This window comes from Lynx rufus, unplaced genomic scaffold, assembly GCF_022079265.1.
Source record: "Lynx rufus isolate CCGP_SWC_20201006 ecotype Redwood Valley unplaced genomic scaffold, mLynRuf1.p SCAF_2, whole genome shotgun sequence".
Lineage (NCBI taxonomy): Eukaryota > Metazoa > Chordata > Mammalia > Carnivora > Felidae > Lynx > Lynx rufus.
In genome coordinates, this window is record NW_025814834.1 from 68,169,895 (window position 1) to 68,193,248 (window position 23,354).

Genomic DNA, 23,354 nt, shown 5'->3' on the forward strand with positions numbered 1-23,354 from the left:
CGTTGGGGCCTTGCCTAGAGCTTTCCTAAGGCTTTATGAATAATCTGCTCTGAGAATCAGAATTTCCAGTGATTGTAGCAGATGATTACCATGTGTGCTTTGGAGGCAAGGTGATACATATCGGATTGACTTTCAAATTTGATCCCTTTATTTTTTCAGAAATGGCCGTTGTTTGATTTTTAAATATTTTATATCTTTTAGTCTTGAGGCTTTAGGGGCCTCAAGCTTTCTTCTAAAAAGTTAACCATTTCTTGCCATCCCTGTATATTTGAATGTTGTTGTGTCTACCGCTTTGAAAATGGGTTATGTTAATTTTTTAATCTTTTGCCTCCACTTACTTTTATGGAGGGCAGTCAGGGGAGTTGAAGTATAAAGTGTATGAACTGTCTTGATAAGGAGGATGTCAGCCAAAACAGAGATCTGCTTCAGCCACATTTCAGCATATCCCCTGCGGGGGCTACTTTTCCTATGTGGTACTATTTCACTAGTTGCCATATGCTCCCAGAGAAGTTTTTCAAACTGTAAACCACTCCAAAGGCCAAGGTTGCTCTGACTGTCAGGATTACAGTGACCGGGCAGGGCTTCCTAAACACAGCCTGTGTGTACCGTGTTGGCTGTCCTTGGGCACTCGCTCTGTTTATGCTGCTAGGATGTTATAGACCGGCCTTATCAGTGCATGTCTCTCTTGCTAGTCAAGTATCTATCTGGTCATTGATGCAACAAAGAAAGTTCTTATACTTTTTTAGTGTCAGGCAGGATTTCTTCCTGCTGCTATATAATTTCAAATGATCAATTAGTATGAATAATATTTTTCTCCCCGTTTTTCACTTTATAAAGCAAGCTGGGAATTTAGATCACGGAACTTGAAATTATAATATCCCTTTATTAAGTAGCGTAATTATATGATTTTAAAATTTCTTTGTTACCACTCAGTGTGTAGAGGAAACAGGATGCCATTATGTTGCTCTAATAATTCTTAAGAACAGCCCTGCTACTTGTTTTTACCTAATCACAAAAGTTTTTAACTTAATTTTAATCCATACTAGTCATGTATGTTTTCAGATGATTTGACTTTTTTTCTTACATAGGGCAGTTTTGTGTAGTAATACTTTTGGCAAGAGGCATATTCAACTCCAGTAGAGAGTTAAGGCTTATTAGATTAGCATTTCCTTTTTCGTATATTTTAAGGAGAAATAAATACTCATAAAGTGAGACTTTTAACCAAGACACCCCTTTGTGGTATAAAGAATTTTTCACAATTATTGAGTAGATTTGAGAGATGACAGGAATTTATTCCTGTGGAATATCAATTAAAATATAATTTTATCATTCTTAGGTAAATATGTACTTTGGATAAATGTCAATTAAATAAGAGGTAAAAAATACAAATTTAAAATGGAACTCGAACAAAAGTACCAAGCTTTTCTTCCAGTGGGTGTTATTTATTTTAAAATGAGTACATGCACCTATTCTAAAAATTTGAGTTGGCCTAGCCCTTCTAAATTTATGTGTCTTCATTCTTGGCAACCTGTTTCTTTCAAATTTGCAGTAATATAGTCTGAAGAAAATAATGGCATTTCCTAATTGGTTAGATGCCTTTTCCTTTGCCTCTTGTTCAGTTCTTGCCCACTACTTGAATTTGGCTTAGGCTTCAGAATGTTTCTAGTTGTGTTTTTTTTTTTAATTTATTTCCTTTAATATAAAAATATAGTAGATAAGAAAAAATAGAGCATGAAAAATAAGAGGCATACTTCTGTTAGCCCAGGTGATGGGAGTTTTCTGTAAGAAAACATGGGTAGTCGGGAAGCCTTCCCAGCGACCTCCATGTCATTCCCATTTGCCCCCCATCTCCTGACGTGAGATTTGCCAGCTGGCCTCTGAGGGAACTGAGACAGTGGCTCATCATCGTGGCACATGAAGGAGCAGTCACAGGGTTGGATCCTCTTTTCCTCTCAAGAGTGGTCGTCTTTGTCAGGAGCATGCAGCAGGGCCTGACCCAGTCAGCGTCAGCCAGAGCACGTGGAGGTGCAGTGGACAGCATCCCTTAGAATCCCACCGGTTGTCTGTCACAGATACAGGTCCTCAGGACACGCCCTTAAGAACACTAGCCTCCCTGCTTGCAGTCAGGGGAAACACGGAGATTACAGGCAGATCTTGGGATCTTTGTGAACCACATGTGTTAACCAGAAAGCGAGTGAATTGATGTGAAAGGTCAAACAGTTGCATCTGATCTTGGCGATGTATTTTCACGACCTTTCTCATATGACCTTATGTAGCAACCTCAATGACTGCGAAACTCAGAACTGCCCACAAACAGCGATATTGAGTCAATTCTTACCTAGGACTGTTTGTAAGAAAACATGTATATCTGTGGATCATTGAGAAGAATTTGAACTTACTGAGCATTACGATTTAATAATCATACACTTTGTGACAAAATATTTTTAAATTAAAGTTTATAAATAGGTATTGAGTACTTACTATGTCAAAACGCTTTGGCTCTTCAGGGGTACAAAGTTCATTTGTTCCGAAGATCTTTATTAAGCCATACATACGCTGCCTTGGGCCAGGTACCTGAAATATGATGTCAAATGGTAAATAAACAGATTTTCCTTGAAGAAATTTATTAGTACAATTGAGGAGAAGGGCCTGCAAATAGAAAATTATAAAATAAGAGTATGTAAAAGAATAATATAAATTACAAAGGCTTGGGCAGTCAGGGAAGACGTTCTGGAGGAAGTGCCATGGAAACTGGGGCCAAACAGTAAGTAGGAATTTGCCAAATAAGGTACGTTGTTGGTGGTTGGAGTGTTGATCCCAGTTAGAGGGTACCTCACATGCAACTAAAAAAGAACAGCTTACAAGTACCTGACCTATTTGGCTAGGATCGTAGAATGACCTGTTATATAGGCTGGTTTCCTGGAGAATGTACATGTTGTGTGCATCCTAGAGTTTGGGCTTTATTCCATGTGTTCCCACTTTCCTGGGTCCCTTTCTACCTCATGTTATCTTTCAGACTTTCTTGCCTCTAAGTCACCATTAGTATTGGTACTTCTCAGGGTTCAGTCCTAGATTCTCTTTTTCTTTTGTTTTTCCTTTTCTCCCTCGCCAGGCGTATCCGTGTCCATGGGTTTGTTTCTGACTTAAAAGCTCGATGGTTCTTAAGTCAATTCTGAACTTAGGACCATACATCCCTATTACCACCATCCTACCCACCACCTCAGTTTCCTTCCTCTTTGCTGCTCCTGCCATCCCTGACTCCTCTCAGTCTTTAGAACTTGCCAAATTCCTTCTTACCCAAGGGACTTCTGTTCCCTTAGCTGAAATGCTCTCACCTTCTCTTGGCCTGGCTCTAGCCCACTCTTCAAGTCTTGGCTTACATTATCACTTTTTCACAGATACCTTCCAGGTCTCTCACCCTAACCTAAGCCCCATTTTGTGATTAGTAATATGCCATACTTTTATGCTCTAGTTGGTAATTATTATTTTTTTAATACTGCTTTCCCTACTAGACTTTAAGCTCTCTGAAATGAACAACAGTCTCTGTCTGTGACAGACAGCCTTATATTAAAACACTTAGCAAAGGATGTGCACCTTGTAAGGGGTCTTAGTAAATATGATGAGCTGCTTGAGTTGGGACAACAAGGAGCCACTGAAGAATCTTAGTAGCAGAACGACCTGATTGGATTGGCAATAAGCAAGTTACTTCTGCCAGCAGTATGGAGATTGACCTGGAGGGGGTCCATGGCTAGAGCAAGGGAGAAAAGTAGGTAGGTGTTACCAGTAGACACGGCACATATAAAAACACAAAGAAATCAAATTCACTTGTTCCAGGGGCTCTGAGATATTCTCAAGATTATTTTCATCTCTTAGCGTGGCTTACTCCACGTGGGCCTCATTTTCCCATACCCTTTCTCTTTGTGAACAATAACAGCTTCATCCTATGTCTGCCCAATAGAAAAGAGGGTCCACTCTACGGTTATGTGAACAGATATCCAGATTGGCTCTGACTGGCTCTGATGAGGTCATACGCCCTTCTCTGAAGTAATAACTGTTGCCAGAGGGATTCTGGGTGCTGGTAGATCAGTCTGGATACTATCTATCCGGATCTGAGGCAGTGGTATGAACCGGTATGGTAAGACATGTTTTTGTATACATGCTGCTACCACCGCTGATTTCAAGCTGGATGCCTGACTTGCAGCTCCTGAGTGTTTAACAGCTGGCTCTGGTAAGCCTGTCCCTGCAGCTCTAGGTCTCCATGGCTGAGCTGGAAGGAGAGCTGCAGGGGTCACAAGGACCGATGGTGAGGGAGGGAGTGTGCTCTAAAAGGCAACCAGAATATTGTTAGAGAAGACAGGTAGGTACCTGGTAGCCAGTCTACCAAGGAAATTTGCACTGTACTATGCATAAAGTATACTTCAGTGTCATGATTTTCGTTTACCTAAGAATTTTTTAAAGTTCCTATATCATTTCCTTGAATAACATGGTGAGACATTATATAATATTCCATTCTATGAAAGTACTGTCATTTACCGTTCTTTTATAGTTGAATATTTAGATTAATAGAATTATATGTAACGCTTTGCTGGGTATGTCTATGCTTAAAGCCATTTTCCACATTTAGGACAGATTTACTGAGATGGTTTACATAAGGGAAATTACTGAGTCAATGGAATGGACCTTTTAATGCTTTTGAATACTTTCCAATAGGTGTACAAAATAGTTTTACCAATTATATCACTCCTATCACTGTAAGAGAGCAAGTATTTCATCACACTGTTATAAAGTGCAATTAAAAAAAAAATGGTAGGACAAGGGCACCTGAGTGGCTCAGTCGGTTATGCATGAAACTCTTGATTTTGGCTCAGGTCATAATCTCACAGTTCGTGAGACCAAACCCTGCATCAGGCTGTGCGTTGACAGGGCAGATCCTGCTTGGGATTCTCTCTTTCCTCTCTCTGCCCCTCCCCTGCTTGTGCACATGTGCTCTCTCTCAAAATAAATAAATAAACATTAAAAAAAATTGGTAGGACAAAATTGATAAATCATTTTTATTTGCATTTGTTTGAATTACTAAAAATGTTGAAATGTCTATTTTTGTAACAAATGTATTTCTTATAGTGAATTTTCATACCATTTCCCACTTGTGTGTGTAAATGTTGATCTTATTATATCATTATCATAGGTGTTTATCTTCTTATAATTAATTTAATTAGTATACAACCATACCATAGTTAATAATGGAAATTCTAACACAGAGCACAACTTGGGAAATGTTAAGGGGAGTGTTGTATATGAAATTCTCTCTAATTCTGTATAATTTAGAGTAACATTAGCTGCTGTGATATATAAATACAAATTCACAGTAAGTGAACACAATAAAAGTTTATTTCTTGCTCATGTCAAAGTTCCATATGGGCGTTCTTAGTTGGACACCTTTCGTGTGGTCATGGTGGGATAAAGGCTCTTTTTGTCCTATGGCTTTTCTTCCGTCTAGGTCCTTGTAGTCATTTCCATTCAGTGGGAGGGTGGCCTAACAATGGGGGACAATATGTGGGAGATTTTTATGGATGAGGCCTGAAAGTGCAACATTGAATGTGCTTACATTCCATTGACTAAAACTCAATCCCATGGATACAACTAATTGCAAGGGGGAAAAAATGATTTGGTACACATCTAGCCAGTCTTTGCCCAAGTTTCAAGAACCTGAAAATAGAGACATCTTTCCATAAAGGCTGATTTACTTACTGCTTTTACTACCTGTATATATCTGGGAATGAATAGCCCATGTTACTTGGATTACAGGATTTAAATATGGAATGGAAAATTTTAAGTATTGTTAAGGGATATATAGCTTTTTAGTAGACCAGAGTGGTAGAGAAATGACAGCAAATGGTCACTGAACATCCTCTACTTTAGACACTGAAGAGAAGAGAGTAGAAGTTGTCAGACATAGTGATTTGACATGTTATGAACAAGTTTTGGATAGGCAACATTTTTTCAGTGTTTTAGAAAATTAAATGTACAAGAATCCATATAAGGACTTTGTAATTAGCTCAGCCAATAAGTTTGACGACTTATTAGAGTGATATTTTTTAATAGACTATTTTAGCTCATTTTCTTATTTCTACCTACACAGGTAATTAAAGTATACAGTGAAGATGAAACCAGCAGGGCTGTAGAGGTACCCAGTGACATAACTGCCCGAGATGTTTGCCAGCTGTTGATCCTGAAGAATCATTACATTGATGACCACAGCTGGACCCTTTTTGAGCATCTGCCTCACATAGGTCTAGGTAAGGATACAGAACCGTAGTCCATATCCTTGCTTTTCTGTTCCTTATAGCTTCAATCATATGGCAAAGAGTTTCTTCAGACGTAGAAAAATAGAAGAGAATTATGAATAGTCTTTTTCTTTATTTTTGGTGTTGTTGGTTGGGACACAAAGAATGTAGCACAAAATGAAAGTAAGGGTAGAAATATTACACATTTAGCACACTTCTTTGTTTAAATAATGATTTAGGGAAATTTGGGAGCCAAAACACAGAGTCCAAGTTGATAGAAAGATAAATGCCATAATAATCGTTGGTAGCACAGTGAACATTTTTTGAGAAGTTAATAAAATAAGCTGTTATCTGAACTACTTTTTGAACTGGTTGTAGTGAAGACACGGGAAATTTCTACACTGGTGCTTCTCTTTATGGATGTGTAAACCCTAAATTTTTCTAGAAGAACTAAGTAACTCTTTTACATTTTAAAGTCATAAACATAAAGAGTAATCTTCAAAAATATTTTGTAAATTGGAAATGCAGCTCTGTGTTGTAAAATGTAGAAGGCTTTCTCCTCCATTTTTTAAAACAAGTTAAAAGAATATTCATTCTTCTGTTGGAGTGAGACAGAATTTGGCAACAATTTTATTTCACATTTTCTTATTTTTACAGGTATTAGTGTTAAAGAACATGTTCCCCTAATAAGTAGTGAAAAAGAAAGGGGTTTGTTATGTTCATGCCATCCGATTCTTTGAATTCCATATTTGTTTCCTGCGGCTGCTCTAACACATTGCTATACACCTAGTGACTTACAACAACCAAACTTTATTCTTGTGGCTCTGGAGGCCAGAAGTCTAAAATCAGTATCGTCGGGTTGAACTTAAGGCATCGGCAGGGATGCACTTCTCTTGGAGGCTGTAGAAGACCAGCTGTTCCCGCACTCTTCCAGCTTCTGGTGGCAGCTGGCATTCCTCGGCTATGGCCATGTCACTTCAGTCCCTACTTTCGTGGTCACACTGGATTTTCCTTCTCTGTCTGTGTCAAATCACCCTCCGCCTCTGTCTTATAAAAATGGTACCATTTAGAGTTTACCTGGATAATCCAGGATAATCTCTTCGTTTTAAGGTCCCTTAATCACATCTGCAAAATTCTTTTTTTTTTTTTTTTTTTTTGGCCATATTAGGTAAAATTCACAGAAAACCTGAATTCTGAAGGTATGCTATATGGGCCAGGGCAACTTGCTGTCATTGCCTTCCCAGGGCAGAAAAAGTTCAACATATATTTTCTGTGTTGATATTTGTGACTAATTTAACTTCTATTCATGACCATTAATCTCCTTAAAGTATGATGTTGACTCTCAATAGACATCTGCCATATTCTAAACTTATCTTGTTTACATATGCTCTTAATTAGCATATGAAATTACAGTATTCTATACTATTAATTTTTTCTTTGGGAGCAACTTAAAAAACTTTTTTTTTTTTTTTTGGTTATAGTCACGGCAGTTTATCCCTAACAAATAGCTTGAAACTCAATAATAAAAATCTACTCTGTAAATCACTGAAACCACAGCAAGTGATATTAAGGAATAAAACGCACAGGTCTTTTAATGTTGAGGCTTCAAGTGGAACGCTGAGAATTAATTTGAGTTGCATACTAAGTTTAAGATTTTAGGCATCAAATAGAAATATGTTTCTCCATTACTCTATTTTCTGGAAATGCTGAAATAAAATCAAAGATGTGAGAATATTGTCTCATGGCTTTGTCAACCATGCATCAGGCCAAAGATTATGGGAAAGAAATGGGGTTCCACAGCCTTCTTGTGTTCTTTTTCCTCCTTTTGGTTTTCACTCAGATTATATCTTTAAATAGTAGAAAAGCTGCAGGCATGATGCTCTCCAAATACTGATGCATATTAGATTTACCATCTTCCATATCTGTATTTATTTATTAGCTGCTTTATTTCTGTAAGGATACACTGAAACATTAGATGGTAGCTAACGAATATCTGTTTTCTTCACTTATTTATTGTCTAATTTCTCTATTTTAACATAATCTGTAATTATACTGTGCATTTACTTTTGTAGACTTTTTGTGTGTGGGGGGGGGTGTATGTGTGTGTGCGCTTAAAAATACCTCTTCTTTTTCTTTTTCTTTTTTTTTCATTTCACTTTACAGATTCCACGAAAACTAGGAACTCTCCCTGCCTTTTCCTGTTGCCTTCCTCAAACAATTTAGCAGATATTTATTGACTATTTTATACCCAGCCTTAGATCGTGGGGGTACAGTATGAACATGATAGACAAAAAAAAAAAAAAAAAAAAAAAAAAAAGAACAAACAAAAGAAAAAACCCACTGCCCTTGTGAGTTTGCATTTTCGAGGGAAGAGAAAGATAAGAGGCAAATGACTAAAATTTGTAACCCCTTAAATGATGATAAGTATGGGTTTCTCCTGATATCCAAAAGCAGAGTGCTCTTACTGAAAACTTTCATAAGCTGAAACTGTATAAAGCAAAGAAGCATTTACCATTAATTTATATGGAACAATATTTGAGCATTCCCAGACCCCACAAATAATCTCTCTTAGTATTTTCTGGTGTCTCAGGGTGCATCTTGCCAACAGATGCACAGAATAAATCAAGATAAAGCCCAGATGCTCACAGACTAAGTTCAAAGCTATGGTGGCTTGATGCTGAGATGCTGAGTGCAGTTCCCTGGAAGGAGCTTGGCGGGGCCATGTTGCTGCTCTCCAGGGTGCACGCTGCCTCTATAAGGGCTCGCTGCAAAGCAAACGCTGATTGGTATTTTCATTTTTCACCTTTTTATGTAAAAGTGAAAATCCTCTTTGGATTTCTGCAGGTTGGCAAAAACAGGTACTAATGTAGGTCTTTTGTAAAAGCAAAGTGTTGTAATGCGAACTTTTGAAAAGCTGGAACTTTTGAAAAGCCTATACTGGGAGAAAAGGAAGGCAGGAAGAAGGAAAGAGCATGCTGGGGGTGAGTGGGCGATGCATTTTGTTTCTTATTTTTATTACTTTGAAAGAGAGAGAGAAAGCGTGCAGTAGCAGGAGAGGGGCAAAAAGAGAGGGAGACAGAGAGTCCTAAGCAGGCTCCACACTGTCAGTACAGAATCCGATGCAGGGCTCGAACCCGCAAACCGTGAGATCATGACCTGAGCTGAAATCAAGAGTCATTAACGGAATGAGGCACCCAGGTGCCCCAGGAGACGCACTTTAAAAAAAGGGATCAGGGAAGATGTCCCTGATAACATCATGTGGAGGAGAATATTTGTGGCACTGTGCTCAGGCAGCAGCCAGAGGCCAGCACTTCTGGAATAAGGTGGGGAGTGAGGGAGTGGACTTCAGTAGGGCAGCCACAGAGCCAGCACAGGTAGGGTCTCTTAGGCCACGGAGGGGCTTGACTTTTCCATTGAGTGACAGAAAAAGTGACTGGAGGTCTTGGAGTCAGAGAGCAAATATGATCCTGATTTAGTTTTGAAAGTACAGTTGACCCTTGAATAATGTGGATTTGAAGTCCACGAATCTACTTATATGTGGATTTTTTCTAATAAGTACGGTCCAGTACTGTAAATTTATTTTCTCTTCCTTATAAATTTTCTTGATAACGTTTTTCTCTAGTTTATTGTAAGAGTACAGTATATAATACATATAACCTCAAAGTATTCATGGACTGTTTATATTACCAATAAGTCTTCCAGTCAGCAGTAGGCTATTAGTAATTAAGTTTTGGGGTAGTCAAGTTTCATACAGATTTTTTACTACAAGGGGAGATCTGCACCCCTGTCGTCCACATGGTTCAAGGGTCAGCTGTATACTGGTAAGAAGGCCAGAATTCAACCTTCTGGAGGCTAAGCCACTTTATTTTGCTTCTACATCAAATTAACTGTGGCTTTCTGGATTGATCCTGGCGCATATGTAATTTCTGCTGGTTGCTCATGCCCCACTGTACCATCTTCACGGTATTGTCTACCCACGTATGAGGTGTAGTATTGGTGAGACCCTGATGCATTATGGGCAAGAATGTTGTAACTTGTAGGATAGATGAGAGTTAAGGGTTTTCTGTACTTTAGTTCACGTTAATGACCAAGATAAGCTTAGGAAAGTTTCAGAGACATTTTATGTTGTTAAAATAAATGTGCTATTGTTGTTGCTTCTGATCCAGTAAAGCACACCACAGATTACTAAAGTCAGAAGGAGGAGCACTTGATATTCAAAGTATAGTATGTATATGGAATCTAAAGTCTGTTTTCAGAGTGGCATTTTCTGTGGCAAAGGAAATGTCCATCTTTTTAGTATTTTTTAATATAAATGCATGTGTGTGATAGCTGTTATTAATGTGCATCTTATATGTGCAAGGCACAGAGTGAGAGGTTTAATATTAATCTTGATAGATGTTCATATTACTTAGCCTCATGGTGACCCTGCAAGATATGTTTTTTTTTAAAGCTCCATTTACATATAGGAATACAAAGATTCAGTGATGAGATACCTTGCCCAGAGTCAAATGTTGCTCAAGTCTAGGTCCTTTTACATTCTTAAAGTCTTTGCGTTTTCCACTGAAATGAGTTTGTCTCTCCTCATCCCAGTAGACAACCGGTCCAGGGATTCTGTGGTTGATTTGTCTCTGTCTCACTCTGTGTCTCTTTCATGTGTGATGTGAGTACAAGTTAAAATTTTGAACCCTCCAGAACATTTTTCGGTAAATGTTTCTTACCAAGTGGTATTGAAGTTATTGGGAGCAAACCGATCTATCCTGTTCACTTTATAGCACAGCCAGTTATTTCTTCTGGCCGAGCAAGAGGATCATGTTGGAAATGACTTCTCCTTGAATTTGTATACAGCATAAACGGTAACATGACTTTTGGAACTTTGGGTACACTATCAATAGTTCATATCCTCTGGCAATAATTATTAATGTATGTTGCTGAGAATTTTAATAGGCAGAGTAAATCATTGAAGGCAGCTAAACATCCTCATTTTGTTATGAATCTCTGATTTTCCTGATTTTGGATCATCTTATGATGAGGTTCTAGTTGCACACAGTTTTATAGACATTGAATTTAAAACATCAGTACATCTACAAATGTTTGCCCTTCTCTCCTGTGTTGACGTTTTGTAACTGGTGTGTTTTACTTCATAGCCACTGGATGTCACTGTGGTTCCCCAGATGGAGCCCTTTGCTTTTACAATCAGTGTTAAGTGGACTGAGGGGGGAGTGGGGCGGGGGCAGAAACTTCAGTTTTAAGTCCTCTGGAACTTAATGGGATCCATGTTTGTCTTGCTCCCATTTTGATTCCTAATTGAAGCCACGGTATGAAGCAGTGGCAATTAACACAATACCTCAAGCGCATACCTATGGACTCCTCGGGAAGAAGAATTAATTGTATTTTAGTGTCATTGCTGGGGACAGCTGAGAGTTCCATTGTGAATATCATTGTGGAGTGGCTTTAATAAGCAAAATGAATGACTGGAGGCTTTTAATGAAACCATTTTTATGTGTGCAGCTGTCCCCACGTGATCTCTTTAAGACAGAAACAGTGCACAACAGTGGTAAAAAGGAGCTTCACAGCCGCCTGCTTTGAAGCTGTTCCTTTACTTTTTTTTTTTTTTTTTCTTTTTTACCAAAGAAGCACAAGTGTTGTTCCTGTTGTCTGGAGCTGAAATGTGGTTGTACTTTCAGCGTTGTTTGTAACCTACCAGCCATCAGAATTGTGACCACTCTTATCACCAGTACCAATAATTGTGAAGCTTTTAGGATATGTGGCGCTAGGCTTCCTTCTCTGCTGAAACTGACCTGAGCTCTGAGGAGGCGTGGTGTCCTGGTGGCACGCCAAGACTGGAGGCAGAGAATATGAACCAGTGGGGTGCCTGAGTGGCTCAGTCAGTTGAGCATTTGACTTTGGCTCAGGTCATGATCTCGCAGTTCATGAGTTTGAGCCCCGCATCCAGCTTGCTGCCAGTTCGTGAGTTCAAGCCCTGCATCCAGCTCGAGGCTGTCTGCGCTGAACCTTTAGATCCTCTTTTCCCTCCCTCTCTCTGCAACTCCCCTGTTTGTGCTCTCTCTCTCAAAAATAAACATCAAAAAAAGAAAAGAAAAGAAAAGAAAAGAAAAGAAAAGAAAAGAAAAGAAAAGAAAAGAAAAGATGAACCAGCGAAGAGTTATAACTAAATCTGCCTCCTGGTCCAGCTGATTTTTCCTTCTCGCTGTTCTCCTAGCCTGCATTCAGGTCTTATCATCTCTCTCCTCAGGTATTATATTAGCCTTATAACAGGTCCCTTTGCCTGTGGTCGTACCAAGGTTATCCTTGTGAATTCAGCCCTGATTCTTCATGCATTAGGGCCCAAGGTCCTTTGCAGGGCTTGTAACACCTATGACCTGACTACCTCTCCTGTCTCCAGCCTTGTGTCTCCCCCTCTTCTTCCTGTACGTTTATACATTAAAGAAGTTCCTGTAGTCGCCCGCATACACTACAGTTTCCACTCCTTGGTTTCCTTGCTTGTGCTGTTAGGATTCTCAGCAAGTTCTTTCTCACCCGTCTTTACCTGGCTATGCCTCTTCCAAGGCTTACTTGGAATTTTAGTTAAAAATGATAGTAAGGTATAACTGGTAGCCATTTCCTAAAAATATTATGAAAACAAAGCAAGATGAAAACCCTCAGTTGTCCAAGCTGACAGCCAGCTAACGTAGTGCCATGGTTTGAGAGAGAGAAAGAAAAGCATTAGGAGGCATCCCATGCTCAGCCTTATCAAGTAGAGTTGCCCCTTCCCTCTGAGAGCAGGTAGGGAGACAGGTCTGTCTCTTCTGTGTTCCAATTAGGATACTTGCTGTTCTTGAGACAATTAGGGTACTTACTGGCACCACTGTTTCTTATACATCCTTTAGGAAATTGCAAATCCTGAAAATAACAGAGTGGTGCCAGAAACACTGGGAGTGATCGTGATGGATTGTGTCCCAGGAGGGGATGTTCCCACAAGTACATGCTGGACTGGGGTGTGGAAAACAAGCAAATTTGGCCAAGAAATAGGTATAGGGCTGTTCAAGCAGGGTTATTTACAATATCAATGAATTAGAAAAATGTTATAGCAATCAAGGGATGTAATAAAGTACATCCGTAGTATGTAAGTTATGCAGCTTTTGATCATGTTTTTGGAGTCCTCCCTTTGAAAACTGATATGGGCAGATATAAAATCATAATGATGACTGACTGGATGTGTGTATATATATATATATATATATATACACACACACACACACACACACACACACACACACAGTGTCTCCTAAATTTCATATACATACATTCATATGGACCCAGGGAAAAAACAAGAAGGGATTATACTGAAATGTTAAGTGCTAATTCCTGATTGGTAAGCTTAAAAATGGATTGTGATTGTCAGCTGCCCATGCTTTTCAAATTTACTATAGTGGAAATGTATTATTTTAGAATCAAAAAAAAAAAAAAAAAGAAACACAGTTTTAAAAACTTAAGAAATTTTAAAAGATTTAAGACATCCTCCTGAAGCTCCAAGTTGGGCCAACTACCCGTCTTCTGAGCTGCTGTAACATTTTCTGCAACTATCTTTTTTTTTTTAATTTTTTTAAATGTTTATTTATTTTTGAGAGCAAGAGAGACAGAGTGTGGGTGGGAGAAGGGTAGAGAGAGAGTGAGACATGGAATCTGAAGCAGGCTCCAGGCTCTGAGCTGTCAGCATGGAGTACAACACGGGGCTTGAACCCACGGACCACGAGATCATGACCTGAGCCAAAGTCGGACGCTTAACTGGTTGAGCCACCCAGGCGCCCCTTCTGCAAATATCTTAATAGTGGTCATATTATGAAAACTAGACAGTAGTTCCATGAGAGATGAATCTCTGAATACATCTTTGTAAACCAGGGTTTAAGACAAATAAATGGTTTCTGAACTAAAACATACTAAACTATAAGGTACTTATATCAAGCAGTTCAAAGGATGGATTACAACATACATAGAAGGAAAAGACTTGGAAAAGAAGCCAAAGAAATCAGATGCAATGCTCAGATGGAAATTTATTGTAAGTCTGTAAAGGATGTATTTCGTAACTTAGAATTTATGGAAGCAGTTTCTAAACTCTTCGGTTGTTTACCAGTCAGCTTGAGGTAATGTATATGCAAATGCTTTGCAGAAAAGTAAGATTTCTATGAATACAAGTTGTGATCGGTGAGTCTGAGTTAATATGAAGACTACTTCAATTTGTTGAACAATAATCTTCAGGGCTTTTATAGCCATCAAACTAAGTGTCATAATTTTCCTAATAATTGTACTTGGGGAGCTGAATATGGTGGTAGCAATTTTTCCAGGGGATCTCTCTGGTATTAAGTAGTTTTCTTAGGTTAAGGAACCTTTCAGAATCGAGCCTTATTTAATTCTTTGCTTCTCCAGTTTTTGTTTTGCTTGGTCAGAGGCTGTTCATTTTTATCTGAAAATAAGATTGACAAAATGTATGTAGTTTCTACCTAGCCCAGAGAAGTACAAGGATCATTTGTCTCCTGGAGTTTCCTGTAACAAAGGTATACAAAGAATTGTTTTCTGGGCGAATTAGAGGTAAAAGCCACTTTTGTTTCTTTTCTTATCAAGTGATGAGAAGAGTAGGGAATCAGGTTTCTATTTGAGCCCCACGCTGTACTTTCAGTAGATTCAGCGAAGAAATCCAGGCAGAAGGTCACAGGTGAACACTTTCCATTCTGGGAGGATTGAGGTTTTTTTTAAAAGACTTTGAAGTGAAATCAACAGTTTCAGAAGAAACTTCTTTCCTCTCTTCTTCCTTTTTGTTTTTAAAGAAAAAGTTTCTGAAATTAAATAGAAACAGAATTTTCTGTACTTATTATTTGGTAATGTTTCATTGTATTTCTGTGACACTTCACAGATCTATCAGAAACAGAAATGAAACTTAAAGTGATATGAAGCTTTTGTTTTAGTTTCAAGAAAGCTTTTCTTTAGTGTTTGGAGACTTTTCCCCCTTTTTTCTCTTTTTTGGATGCTGTTTTGAAGCTATTTAAGAGGGCTTCTCTTCTATTTTTCTACCTACACAGAAATGGTATGTAGTCCCTGTCATTCACTTTCCAGTGACTGAAAAATACTTTAAAAAGTTTTCTAAGCAGACTTGTATCCATAAAGATTTAATAGTATATTTTAATATGGTATTTTAGGTGAATTTATGAAGTTTTAAAAATAAGGTCTTTAAAAGAGTCATGATGAATTTATGAGAATGTTACCTGGGTCATTTATCACAAGACAACCCAAAAAGTCTCTGGATTCATTCTGGGTGACAGTTCTTAATATAATTGTTCTCAAGTATTGCAGCAAAGAGCTTCTAGTTGCGGAATTAATTTGTTTCTTTTTGATATTTAAGACGTGCATTGTAAGTTATTCAGTGGGATCATTCCTCTGGTTAAAATCCACTTGGTTTTAGAATGGCGCTAAAGAGGAAGCGTCAATGGAAAGTTAGTTAGAAGCCCTCTGGACCAGTACTTGTTTTGTTTTCTCTGTTCTCAGGTCTTGGTAATGATGTCCCAGGCCTAACCTAAGCAAAGCAAAGCCGGTCTTCCGCAACTTTTCACCCCCCCCCCTTATGAGCTTTTTTGTTTTCCTTTCAAAGTTATCCATCTAGGCATCTTGTATCTTCATGTTGAGCTCCTCCCTGTTAAGATTTGTATTTAGTTAGGTGTCTGCCTTGAAAAAAAGAAACCATGAATTTTCTGCAAGATGTGATTAACTGATAATTATGCCTTTTAGGGTTATTTGGATTATTGTAACATTAATCCTTTAACGTAATGAGGTTTGGTTGTAGGATGGTATATGACAGCGCATCCAAATTTGGATACAAATATATAAATTGAAAATGCTTATTAATATAATACGATTTTGAAAAGCCAGGTTGTGTACTAGGCAAGTTTTATCTCCATTACCAGGGGAGTGTGTGAGGTGAGAACCTATAGCTGCATCTGATCCTCTGGGCTTTGTCTGCTTTCTTATGTGTTTTCTGAATTTTCAGTAGAGTACCCAGAAATCCTCTTTGAAGGAATGCAAAGTATGTCTTGCCCTATCTCACATACTCTAGTTAGTCTAGCTTTATTTGAAGAAATTTTTCTTCTTAAGATTACCAGAATGTTTTCCTGATGCTAGTAATGCATTACTTACGCGTTTGGTATTATGGTTCCATGAAATTTTCTGCAAATACTGTACTCTGTTGTTCCTTTCTACATTGTTACTCTGGGCTTTGTTTACATGTAGACTACTGCTTGGTTGGTGGTCACAAATAGTACTTGATAGTGCTTTTCGTTACGTACTTGTCATAGCTGTTCACATACAGCTTGGCTTTTCTGCCTTTTTTGTTTTATTTCTTCTTTTGGGGCAGTCCAAATTCAAGTGATTTATGTTACTTTCATGTGAGGTTAAGATTGATGTGATTTGAAATATTGCCCATTATTTTCCTTCTCCTTACACTCAAAATGCAGTTTTTTATTGACTTAATTAGCAAATATTTATTGAACACATTTCAAAATAAAAGAATTTGAGGCAGCTGAAACATGAGAGGTGCAGGAACATGAGAGAGGATATTAGTTGATATGGAAAGAATGAACAGGATGTAAATAGGCCCAGCAGAGGCTGCAGGGGGTGCCCCTCAAGTGGGAGCTGTAGTGAAGGCAGAGGCAATACTTGCAGAGGAAAAGCATTGACTTGGGATCAGACACCTGGCTGCTCTTCAAATCCTGAGATGTTCACTGTTCTGAAAAATGGAAATATAACTCTCATGAAGCTGTGATATTACTTTACCACAGACCTGGTGGCTTCAAACAACAGAAATGTAATCTGTAACAGTTCTGGAGGTGAGAAGTCCAAAATTGATGTCACTGGGCTGAAATCAAGATGATGGCAGGGCCAGGCTCTTTCTGGGGCTTTAGAGGGAATCCGTTCCTTGCTTCGTCCATCTTCTGGTGGTTGCCATTGTTCTTGGCTTGTGGCTGTGTCACTTGAGTCTGCCCCTGTGGTCACATTGCCCTTTCCTCTTCTGTTTGGGTCATATCTCTTTCTGTCGCTGTCTCATAAAGATCCTTGTGACTGGATTTAGAGCCTACCTCAATAATTCAGGATAATCTCTTCCTCTCAGTCTTTTTAAGTTAATGACATCTGCAAAGACTTTGCCATATAAGGCAACATTTATAGGTTCCAGATGTCTTTGGAGCCATTGTTCAGCGTACTGAACTGAAAATATTAAAAGAATTAAATATGGCAAGGAGAAAGGTCTCAGATGGAGACTTACAAAAAATGTAACTTCCTTTATTTCAATAATTTGAATAATTTTTTTACTTTCAGCCTCCTGCCTTCTTCACAGCAGACAGTTTAATCTTCTGTGTATTTATTTTTTTGTGTGGATTGTTCTCAGTCTTGTTGGGGTTAATAATAAATTCAGGTTCTGTAAATGAGTTACATACGGGATTAAAATATTCTCAGTTGAAAATTCAGACCTGCTTTCACTTCTGCAACCTTCTGCTGAGGCATTAAGTCCCAGGACAGGTGTTTGCCTAACTCTTGTCCAGCTGTTCATGTTCTGTTCCTGTCAAGCGTATTGACTGAACCATACAGCCCCCTAAATCTGAACTCTTGTCTTAGCTCTTCCCTGTACCTGCTGGAGATGTGGTGCTACTGCCATGCTCTTTCTTCAGAGTGGGATGCCATGGACTCATCTGCCCTGATGTTGCCCTCAGTTATGGCTTCTCCACCATGCTGGATGTAGGGCTTCTATTGGAAACGAGATGTCTCCTAAGGCTACCCTCTGGTTTGAGCCACATACCACCGTTAAACTTATCTGGTGTTTTATCACCATCGACTCATCACCCTGAAAGCATTCTCATTCTGGAAGGGGACAGGATACAGGGTCACTTGGGACCTATACCATCCACTTGTTATTATCTAGCGCAGTCTCTACTCCGTCATTTTCTTCACCAACACCTTAACTACAGCTCCTTTCCCAGAAGATAGAAGGTGGATCCTTGTATGAAGCAATCAAGGATTGGCTAGACATGATTCTCCCCAAGCACTTATATTTGTCAAAGATTGGTAAGGTCTGTTGTGAAGTTCAAAAGTAGAGGAAATGCATTTCTTTCTTTTTTTTTCCTCTCTGTATAGTGTAGCTTGAGGTCAGAACATATGATGTTTCTTCAGTGGTAGAGAGAGGCAATGGGTACAAAGAAACACAGGTTGGTAAAACAAACAAGCAAACATTTTGCTGACTACATTGAAATTTTCTTCCTGTGCAGTTGCAAAAAATACGGATCTCATGCTTAGCAAATAGTATTTTTAATGTGAACCTGGGTTTCATAAGCTTGAAAATATCAGCTGGTTTGTGTGAGAAGGAGACCAAATTAAGGATAGAGAGATTGTTAGGGATGTGACTTCCCATGGGATATCTCAGTGACTGCTGACTCTCCCAACCCACTTAATAGTTTTTCAGACTCATTGATAACAACACAGTCCTTCCAAGAGCTTCAGTGGAGGACCTTGGTGTCTCCCCTAACTACCCTCTCTTTTCCATTTCCTATCCGATTTGTCAGCCAATCCTGTTGGCTCTATCTTCAGAATATGTCCAGATTCTGCCTGCTTTGTACATCTCCACCGCTGCCACTCTAATCCAAGCCGTATCATCTCTCCCCTCATTAATTGTAATATTCTACTAAATGTGCTTCCTGCTTCCACCCTTAAGTCTTTTTTTAAAGTTTTTTATTTATTTTGAGAGAGTGAGAGAGAGCACACATGTGAGTGGGGGAAGGGCAGAGAGAGAGAGAGAGAGAGAGAGAGAGAGAGAGAGAGAGAGAGAATCCTAAGCAGGATCCATACACTGTGCTGTCAGCACAGAGCCCTATGTGGGGCTCAGTCTCACAACTGTGAGACATGACCTGAGCCAAAATCAAGAGTCAGGCGGCTCAACCGACTGAGCCACCTAGATGTCCCCACCTTGAAGCTTTTAAAATCAGCTCTCCTCCACAGCCGATGCAATCCAATGAAAATATAAGTCAGTTCGTATTATTTCTCTATTCAAAGTGACTTCTTCTCAAACTCCAAGGAAAGGCCAGAGCTTCACTATGAACTGCAGGGTCTTTCCTAGGCCTCCTTCTAGCTCATCACCATTGCTTCTCTAACCTCTTCTCCTAGTACTTGCCCCTTTGCTCACTCAGCTTCAGCCGCATTAACCTCCTTGCTATACTTCAAACATGGAACGTTGCTCTTGCCTCAAAGGCTTTGTTCTTGTTCTTCCTGTAGGTGTCTGCTTGGCTCATGCCCCCTTCTCCTTTGGGTCTTTGTTCAAATATTACCTTCTCAACGAGATCTATCCGGCAAGCTCTTGAAATGAATTCCTTTCCCCTATGACCTCCTCTTTTCCTATGCCCTGCTCTATTTTTCTTTGTAGTATTTATTCCTGCCTTTTAAGAGTTGCATTTTATTTATAGTCTGTATCTTCTCATTAGAATGAAAACTCCATGAGGCAGGGAGTTTTGACTGTTTTATTCACTACAAAATTCCAAGCCCCAGGATGAATGTCTGACACGTGGTAGGCCTTCAAGAAATATTTGCCAAATGGATGGATGAATGAATGGTATAACTGCTAGACTCCATGGGTTTATCCCATAGAAAGTAGGAAGTAGATAAGCTTTTTGAGCAAGGGTCACGTTGACACATATGTTTTATGAAGCTTGCTGTAGTATTAGTGTCCAGGTTGGATTACAAAAATAAGAAACTAGAGGTTTGGAGATTAGTTAAGAAAAGGTGAGGATCTAAATTGGGATTGTTATCATGAGAATGAGTGAGGGGTTGTTGGTTGTGTGAGAGACACTTGGAGGGAAATATCTCTGGTATCTGGGGATAGCAAAAGTGGAGGTCATGGGAGTGGATATAAAGACGCAATGGAGATAGGAGAATTTAGGAAAAAGCAGTTTGAAAGAGAAAAAAGGAGAAGACTTTGTTTTCAAGTTTATTTTTTTATTTTGATAAAATGTACATAACATAAAAGTTACCATTTTTAAGAGCATAGTTCATTGGCATTATGTACATTCATATTGTTGTGCAACCATCGCCACTGTCCCTCTCCAGAACATTTTTATCTTCTCATGGTGAAACTCCAAATCCATTAAACAATAACTCCTTGCTCCCTAGTCCCTGGCCACCACCATTCTACTTCCCATCTTTATGAATTTGTCTATTTGTACCATTCTATAAATGGAATCATGCAGTATCTGTTCTTGTGTATTCTTATTTTACATATAATATCTTTTAGGTCCATCCCTGTTGTAGCATGTGTCATTCCTTTTTAAGGCTAAGTATCCCATTGTATGTTTGTAGTACGTGTTTATCCATTCATCTGTTGGTGGGCAGTAGAGTGTTTCCACCTCTTGTGAAGGATGCTACTGTGAACATTAGTGTAAAAATATCTGTTCTCACCCTGCTTTTGCTTCTTTTGGCTATATACTCAGAATTGGCATTGCTGGAATTAATATTTTGGGTGAATCACTATACTGACTCTGGATTTAGACAAACTATGTATGAGGTGGTGGAAAGTCTAGCAGCTAGAACTAGAGCACAACTGAAAGCAACTGTGGCCAGAGATTCCATCTCAAGGAACTTGACAGATGGGATGGCTGAAGAGAAGAGAGTGAATTAGTTTAAGAAAGGGAAAGAAAAAATTTGAGCCAAAGATGACATCTTAGGAGGGAGGAACCATGGAAGCTTGTCAATGAGACAGAAAAAGAGCCATTGGAGTTAGGAACAGAACCCAGAGTGTTGATGCACACTTAACTTGAAGTCATCCATATTCATTGAGCTCTTACGAGAATTTCCTTTCAGATGAATAAGCTTCCATTTAAGTATGACTTTACTTTCAAGGGTTCAGGTGTTGTAGGTCACAGATCACTACTGAGTGTTGAATGTCTGAGACACGATACTTTCCAAAAAGGTCCTAGAAGCACCTAAAAAAAGCAGAGGGTTTCTGTATTCCTTAGTTGGCTGTTCTTCACTTCCTGTTTTACATTAGTAATTTCACAGTAACTTTTCTTTATTGTTGTTTCTTTATTTCTGTTATTGAGGTATGACATACCTTAAGAAAAGTGAATAAGCCATATGTGGACAACTCAATGAACTCTCAAATGTTACATAAACTTGGATATCCAACACCCAGAACAAGAAATAGTATTTCCCATACCCAGTGGTTCCCGTCATGCTCCTGCTCCCTCACCCACTATCCCTATTATCTTGATTTCTAACACCACAGATTTATTTCGCCTGTATCGAATTTCATGTAAGTGTAGTCATGTACTATGTACTATTCTTTGTGTCTGACTTCTTTCATTTAATATCATGTTTGTGAAATTCACCCATACAGTTGTGTGTTGTAGTATGTATTTCACTGTGTAAATTTACACAAGTTATTCATTCGTTCATTCTCAGGCTGATAGGCATTGGGTAGTTTTCAGTTTGGGGCTCTTTGAATAGCACTGCTATAGACACCAGGTTTCTTATTAAAATACGAGTTGTGTATGTTATGTTCACCTCTTTAAAGTTGTCGCTGCCTATTTCATTTAAGTACCTTTCCTCCTAAGTGCCTTCCCACCCTACCTAATTATCTTCATTGTTAATACAAAATATAGTTGCCTAAACATTAGTTTTGAAAGCATAAATTGCCCCTAGAAATTAGGTTTCGTGAAATTGTATGTGCTTGCATTAAATTTTTTCCTTTTAAAGCATTTATTTTAATTTTTCTTAACTATCCAGATTATGTGTCTCAAATGCATTTTTGAACCTGTCAAAATTTTTCGTCTCTTAATAGGGTGAATTGTTCAACCTTGAGGCAAATATTTTAATTTTGGCATCACGATGAGCTGGAGAAAAAGAATACCTCCTAAATTCTTAATGCAGATTTGTTATCAAACTTAATTATAATTTACATGGCAATAAAAGGAATTGAGAATTACCAAAAAGTGCATTGTGATATTCTGTCATTTTTTCTCCTCAGGTTACAGTCTGCTTTGGTATAAAAATCAACATTACTAATTCAAAGTTGCCGAAAATATTATCAACCTGGCTATCCTAGAATTGAGTTGAAATTTGCTGTATTTAGTAAAGCTACATAATATATTTTATATATTTGTATGGATACATGTGTCCACACACATTTCTTTCTACCTGCCTATTTGTCTGTCTATCTATTCATTCATCTGTCCATCCATGCATCTATCTGTTGACATACTCACTGAAACATTCCTTACAGAAAGAACAATAGAAGACCACGAGCTGGTGATGGAAGTGCTATCTAACTGGGGAATGGAAGAAGAAAATAAACTATACTTTAGAAAAAATTATGCCAAATATGAATTCTTTAAAAACCCAATGGTAAGTGAAATCCCCATTAGTAGTTAGAGAAAATAAATGGATTTGTTAAATTTTATTTTATTTTTTGTGAAGAAAAGAATCACTATGAATAAAGTATAATTTCCTATTTGGTAACTACGAATAAAATGTAATTTCCTATTTGGTAAATTGTAGGTCAGAATTCTGTTCCTTTAAAATCATAATTATGTTTTTTCTTACTTTATCAATGATTAGTCAGTATGATCATAGAAGTTCAGATAGGTAGTTTGGGGGAGCTATTTCTTCTTCTTCTTGCTTTTTAAGAAAACAAGTATACATTTAATTTGGGAAATCAGTTATTAGATATCCTCAAGCAGCTCCAAAATATTATAGTTTAACACTTTTCAAAGAATGTAGGAAATTTAAATAAGAAAATTTCTAAAGTAAAAACAGATTGATGATTGTTTGGAGTGCTATAGCTCAGCCAAAAATTATTGACATGAATCTTGCTGTTCCAAAATATTTTTTCAGTGCAATAATTACCGAGCTAAGTAGAAATGAGCTAAAGACCAGAGCATTATCCAATAAATACTTCTTTCATTATAGTGCTCTTTAAAAGAAAATAAATGTGTGTCACATTCCTAGTGAAGACTAGGTATCTGCAGAAGTCAAAAGAGCCCCTGGGCTCAT

The 23,354-nt window shown here is 38.3% G+C and overlaps 1 protein-coding gene across 2 annotated transcripts in view; it reads left to right on the plus strand.

Annotated features, from left to right (window-relative positions):
- GRB14 (growth factor receptor bound protein 14) overlaps positions 1-23,354 on the plus strand; it is a 116,268-nt gene that overhangs the window by 67,401 nt on the left and 25,513 nt on the right. For both annotated transcript variants that reach the window (XM_047085629.1, XM_047085630.1), the window contains 2 exons: positions 6,140-6,296; positions 22,585-22,706. In XM_047085629.1, coding sequence (XP_046941585.1) covers positions 6,140-6,296; positions 22,585-22,706 — 279 coding nt within the window. The remainder of the gene's footprint in view (positions 1-6,139; positions 6,297-22,584; positions 22,707-23,354) is intronic.